Source organism: Dreissena polymorpha, chromosome 8, assembly GCF_020536995.1.
Source record: "Dreissena polymorpha isolate Duluth1 chromosome 8, UMN_Dpol_1.0, whole genome shotgun sequence".
Classification (NCBI taxonomy): domain Eukaryota; kingdom Metazoa; phylum Mollusca; class Bivalvia; order Myida; family Dreissenidae; genus Dreissena; species Dreissena polymorpha.
Window position 1 is genome coordinate 28,093,199 of NC_068362.1, and position 6,319 is coordinate 28,099,517.

General features: G+C 36.3%; 1 protein-coding gene across 1 annotated transcript; it reads left to right on the forward strand.

The window, feature by feature from the left end:
• Positions 1-800: 800 nt before the first annotated feature.
• LOC127841111 (teratocarcinoma-derived growth factor-like) lies at positions 801-5,104 on the forward strand. Its single transcript, XM_052369678.1, has 4 exons — positions 801-867; positions 3,015-3,123; positions 3,562-3,710; positions 4,322-5,104. Exons 1-4 carry the CDS (start codon positions 801-803, stop codon positions 4,531-4,533), a joined length of 537 nt encoding a protein of 178 aa, XP_052225638.1. The 3' UTR covers positions 4,534-5,104.
• The last annotated feature ends 1,215 nt before the right edge of the window (positions 5,105-6,319 follow it).

Here is a 6,319-nt window from a genome sequence, read left to right on the forward strand (position 1 = left end):
TCAGGTATCGAGTGTTGAAAGGAGGGATTGACACGTGGGAAAGGGGTTACGTTCTGGTATGGGTGTTTTAAAGCGACAGAAACATGAAGCCTTAATGGTTATTTTATCTAAATAAGGAATAATACATTTGGGATCACTTCGTTTGAATAAACAAACCTGTCTCGAAATCCACAGGGTATTTAAATTGAAACATAATGAAACGGGACATGAGTGACAATAAGAAGTATTATTTTGTAATAATGCTGATCTAAAAAGTCAGCATCATCAATCATTATCATCATCGGCAGCAGCACCATCATCACCACCATAATCAGCAGCACCATCATCATCAGCAGTAGCAGGATTATCAGCAGCACCATAATTAAAATTATCCGCAGCAGCAGTATTATCAACAGCGCCATTATCAGCAGCACCATCTTTAACATCATCAGCAGCACCGTCATCAACAACACCATCATCAGCAGCACTATCATCGTCAGCAGCAGCAGCAGCACCACCATCATCATGATCATCATGATCATCATGATCATCATGATCATCATGATCATCATGATCATCATCATCATCATCATCATCATCATCATCATCATCATCATCATCATCATCATCATCATCATCATCATCATCATCATCATCATCATCATCATCATCATCATCATCATCTTCTTCTTCTTCTTCTTCTTCTTCTTCTTCTTCTTCTTCTTCTTCTTCTTCTTCTTCTTCTCTTCTTCTTCTTCTTCTTCTTCTTCTTCTTCTTCATATTATTGACAATCATAATTGATTTATTTTATTTTTAAGGAATGCTGAAGGAGTCAAAGAAAAATCGGGAACGGCGCCGTCACTCGGTGAATGCTGAAAACAAACTCGGTAAGTGATAGCAATGTGGCTCTATGTTTTACGGCAGCGGGAACTAATGTGTTGTCACTTATGTTGTTGTTTTCACGCACCGTTCATTAAAGAACACTTTATACGATGTTTTTGTGATGGTCACGACAGTGCTATATTTTGGAAAATGTATAATTGCTTTCACGGGAGGACTTTTGTCGGCCCCCGTTTTTTCATGGGAGGGTTTTTGTACGCCCCCTTTTTTTTTCATGGGAGGGTTTTTGTCCGCCCCCGTTTTTTTCATGGGAGAGTTTTTATCCGCCCCCTATGAAAATGACGGGAGGGGTTTTGTCCGGGAGTGGTTTTGTTCGTATTCCGTAAAAATGTACATTACGGCGCTGTCGTTGTTGCACAATCCTCTACTATATTAAAATCTAGAATACCGGCAGTTATGGCCCATCACAATTGGCTGTCAATCTATGCGGATCCGCTATCCTTTTGTTTAACCATGCCTATCTGTAGTTGTTAAATTGTTTACTCTACACTATCTCTTACCAGATTTCTAAGCCCTTGTATCTTTACTCTTGCTAAACAGAATTTTATAGTCCATATTATGCATTATGTGGGCTTAGCGGCGATTACTCTGTCCTACTCGCGCTGTAGTGAATCTGTGCGGTAGATTAGTGTGCGAGATTAGCTGGACAGGTTGCCGTGTAAACATTGTATTTTAATAAATCGCTTTATCCTCGAATGTTTGTGCTTCAATCAGAGTGCTTGAGATTGGATTTATTGAACAGATATACTAACTTTGTGGCTGTTTTGATGGATGTTAAAAATGTAGACTGGTAAGATGTGCTAATGATTCCCATTCCCGTATTGTTATTATTGAGAACGGTTTCAGATGAATCCTTAAAATAGATCAAGGACGTATACAAACTTTAAACAAAAAGGCGTAAAATTGTGAAATGATCTGAAACAAAATTTATCGACCCAAATATAACCACACCACCTACTCCTCAATCTAAAAATATATTATAAGCCCGACAAACAATTAAAATAATGATTTTTTTTTCTTTCCTGATATGTTTCCTGTTTTAATTACAAACAGCTTTCCATAATGCACATGTATCTTGTAACCTTGTAAATCACCATTTTTAAGGGACATGTAAAAGAAATCTTCCGTGATGTTGTTTAAGCTAACTTAACCGTTTCATTTTCAGAGGAACATAATGATGTTAAATTTAAAATCTAAATTTATCCTTTCGTTGAAAAAATAAACAGGACAAGTGAAACCAATTGACAACGGGATGATGTTTAAGATAAAGAAAACGTTTTTATTTATACTTTAAGAAGAACATTATGATATTAGACATTGAAAATCTACATGCATCTTTTCGTTTAAAAAAATGACAAAGGGATGATGTTCAAGATAAAGAAAACGTTTTGATTTTAATTTTAAAAAGAACATTACGATATTAGACATTGAAAATCTACATGCATCTTTTCGTTAAAAAAAGCAACAACGCCGAAAAATTGGCAGAAATAATATCCACTACGGTGCTATATAAATGTCAAAAAATCATCGTGATTATATTAATTGTTAACTGATCGACTGGTTAATATTGTGACACGCGTGTTTCTGGACTAGGTGTGATACACACGCAGGCGTTATTAATATTGACAAGTGCTCGTGGCATGGAGAGTTGTCTTCCGTAGATAAGCTTAAAATGCCGTTCAATAATTGTTGGCTGTCCTGTTACCGCAGTGGTTGGTAAACGTGCTAATAAACAAAGCGACCCGGGTGCAAATCCTCTTCCCGGAAGCATGTGAGTTTGGTTGGTGGCCATCATACAAGCGTTCTCATACAGCATAAGACAACCGCTAAAATAAAAATACATTTCAGTAAATAATAACAATTAGTTCGAAACTTCACCTATAATTCAAAGTTCGTCCCAAATTTCGGGAGTCAAATAGTTAAGTAGCTAGAAGTGCAGTAAAAAGCACTGGGTCCTCAAATTATGCAGCCCCATTAACTCCGAAATAAACACGCGCTAAAAGATCAAAGTATTTTATCTCGAAAATGTCTTTTGCTAATTTATTTTTTTGATCTTTAATGTTTTTTGAGGTTTTATGTTTATAAAAAAAGCTTGATGGATAACTTTATAAAAAATACCTGGTTTTATTTTCAGACCTTCCGTCTGCTCCTAAAGGCGACCTGATAACTTCAAGCAGCAAGAGCGACAACTGTTGTCTAAACGGGGGCATCTGTATTATGAACTCGTTCTGCCACTGTCCAAAGTAAGTGCAAGTCTTAAATGTACCTATTATTATAAATTAATAAAATACTTGTTCATTAAGTTTGACAGCTTGCGCAGCAACATAACTAATAGACAAAACCATAAATATTATAATCGTGCTCATCATGATTGACATTTACGTCATCAGCGTCGTCAGCAGAAGTACTAGTAGAAGAATCAATTCCACAACACAAATTCTAGCCATAGACATCCTCATTTCAGCAAAATTTAGCAGAAGCGAAAACATACTCAATTACAAAAGCAATAAAAATTTAATAAACTGCTGCTAGCATAGTCTATAACGACAATAAACAGCAGAAACACATCAAACAAAAACATTTTTACAATATTTCAACATACTTTAATCACTCATAGAATTGCGTTGATTTTCACTTCTGTAAAACGATTGCCTCGCGCTTATATAATACTTTTATTTCAGACCTTATTACGGGCGCTACTGCGAGAAGGAAGTACGGCATAGGTCATGTGGTACAATACCTCACGGCACGTGGATGGCGTCTGGCTGTCACCTGTGTCACTGTTTCGATGGCAACATGAGGTGCAAGGCCACCACGATTCCCGGATGTTGTACGTATTATTGAAACCAATTTTTTTCACAATTTCTCATCATCAGCAAATGTAAGCCCCAAATCGGAATCTACAACGTTAAATTATTATGGGTTGAACTTTTTATACTTATAATTAACATGTTAAACATTATTATAATTGAATGCGTGTAAGTTGATTATAATTATATATATATATATATATATATATTTATAATGAAACTTTAAAAGAAAATACTTGACAATATTATGTACATAGTCATTTAACTTGTTTATCGGGTTTTTATTAAATTGCAATGTTGTGGCACGATATGTTTCATCTTCATATTGGACAAAATAATAAGCGAAATCTTAAATTAAAGCAAATAATATTAACCTCTAAGTTTAATGTAATCCTTTTCTGCGAAATGTTTCTAAAGTAGTCTTCAATCTTACAATATTATAATGGTTTCTTGGCAAAGTCATTGCCATGCGAGTGTCTGTATGTCCTTATAACGGGTGTTCCGCCGATTCGTGATGATTTATTATGAGGTAATTCTCCTTGTAAGTCTCATTAATTAGTGTAATGTAGTCTCACCTTTTAATTTCATTTTCCGACCATGTAATACTGATTCGTTAATTTTATTGTTTCAGACGATATGCAATACGTTGAGGGCCATGAAAATGACCCGGATTATCTTGTCGGAATCGACAACAAGTACGGGGCGAAAGATAACGACTTCTATGACACTTATGCCGATAACACGTCAGATGACGCCACATCCGGGGCAAGTGGAGTTACGTTCTCAGTACCCTTTTTCTCGTTAATGGCAATAACACTGTTAACTGTCATCAAGGGATCTTGAGAAAATACTTCATTCGCCAAGCACCGGCTATAGAATATACCAGTTTACGTCATACAATATGTGACCTCATGATTCACGTCACGCTTCATTTGATGTCAGTAGATTAAAGCGTCGATGGCGTAGTGGAGAATCTAGTTTTGAGTGGAAGACTTTTGCTAAGTTAGTTTAGCAGTCGTTTTCGAAAATGGGTCTTGTACAATATGCTGCAAGCATAGCTTCAGACCAACCTGTGCATATGGACAGACTGCGCAGGATTACCCTGTCCACTGTAAAGTCACGCAAGGTTTCGTGGTATCATTAGTTGACAGAGATGCTCCTAGCCAGGCTGTGCATATGTGTGTGCGATTATTCGCTGATAATATTTATTGAGCGATAACATAATGTGTTGAGTAAAACATGGTGGTAAACATATTGGAATATAAGCTATAAAAAGTGGTGATATTGGTAAACATAAAGAAGGGTTAAGAGGTGCATGGAGATAAAAATTCAGTGCTTAAAACCGCATGCTCATCGGGCATACCTTGAACAACGATCAACACCTGAACGGGACTGTGGGAAACAAAAATATTTTGCGTGCATAATAGTCATATAGTGTTTAAAAGTCCGTGATAAGTTGTAACTTGTACGGCGGTTTTGCGTATTATAAGGAAATGATCTCTGATTTATAATTGCTCACTGTCTTTTTTACCATATTGTGTTCATACACTATAACTCTATTACATGTTTATAAAAAATGGTGCATATTGTTTGATTCCCCTTATATATTATATATTTGCTTTATTAAATATAACAAGAAGCTACGGACTTCATTTTGTGTTGCATTAACCACAATTAGTGAATAAAGGACAAAATCCGCTATAAATGGAGCAGCGCTTTGGGAAAATTGTTCTAACGGGCTATCAGGAAAGAAAATTTGCGCCTCGACTGGACTTGGTGTTAAAGAGACTTTCTTGAAACAAACAAAATTGCATAAATGCGGGAAGTGTCGTCCCAGACTAGCCTGTGCGGACTGCACATGCTGATCTGGAACGAGGCTGTCCGCACATGCAATGCAAGAACGCTCTTGCCAGAGCGCAGCTCATTTTATGGCTCAAGGCACCGGCCACTATACATTAAGTGCTTATACTCATGCATGGTTCGACTATTGCGGAGTTCTCGAGATCGCAAAAACAACAACAACAATAACAATAACAACGTACGTCCATCGAGGCCATCGTTTCCCCTTTTGTCGTCTTAGGACGGGTGATTCTTTAAAATTTCTTATGTCAATACGAGAGTTAAAATATGTTTTAACTACATTCCACATTAAATTATTATCATTTTCAGAAAAAGATCTATGTTTTATTTGTATATTTAGTAAATATATCCACTAACGTTCTTCATAAATTAACCGTTTGACCTACCATGGTACATTGCTCTTTGTGGAGGGGGTGTTTGCATATGTCTTTGAGCACGAATTCAAATACAAATAATAATACAAGAAACTGCATTTAAAGTTCTAAGTTATACGTGTAATGTTGGCGACCATGAAATGTCATCACCCGATTCTTGTCAGGTAATGGACATCTCCGTATGGTAATGTTGAAGACGAATAACGACGTCAGTGCAGAGTTGGGTTGGGCTTTTGGACGCTCTCAGAATATTAAAAAAAACATGGCATAATATCATATGTGTCGGTTCTTAATAAATATTGCAGAATAATAGTGCACAATGTATACTAGGTCATTGGATTACGTGACGAGTTATGGGTAAAAATAAATGTTAAGATAAATAACGAAAGGAAATA

Excerpts from the sequence above, each read along its gene's own strand:
- LOC127841111 (XM_052369678.1), top strand. The coding sequence starts at position 801 with ATGCTGAAGGAGTCAAAGAAAAATCGGGAACGGCGCCGTCACTCGGTG. Across the intron at positions 868-3,014 it reads GAATGCTGAAAACAAACTCG|ACCTTCCGTCTGCTCCTAAA; the intron begins GTAAGTGATAGC and ends TTTTATTTTCAG. Across the intron at positions 3,711-4,321 it reads CACCACGATTCCCGGATGTT|ACGATATGCAATACGTTGAG; the intron begins GTACGTATTATT and ends TTATTGTTTCAG.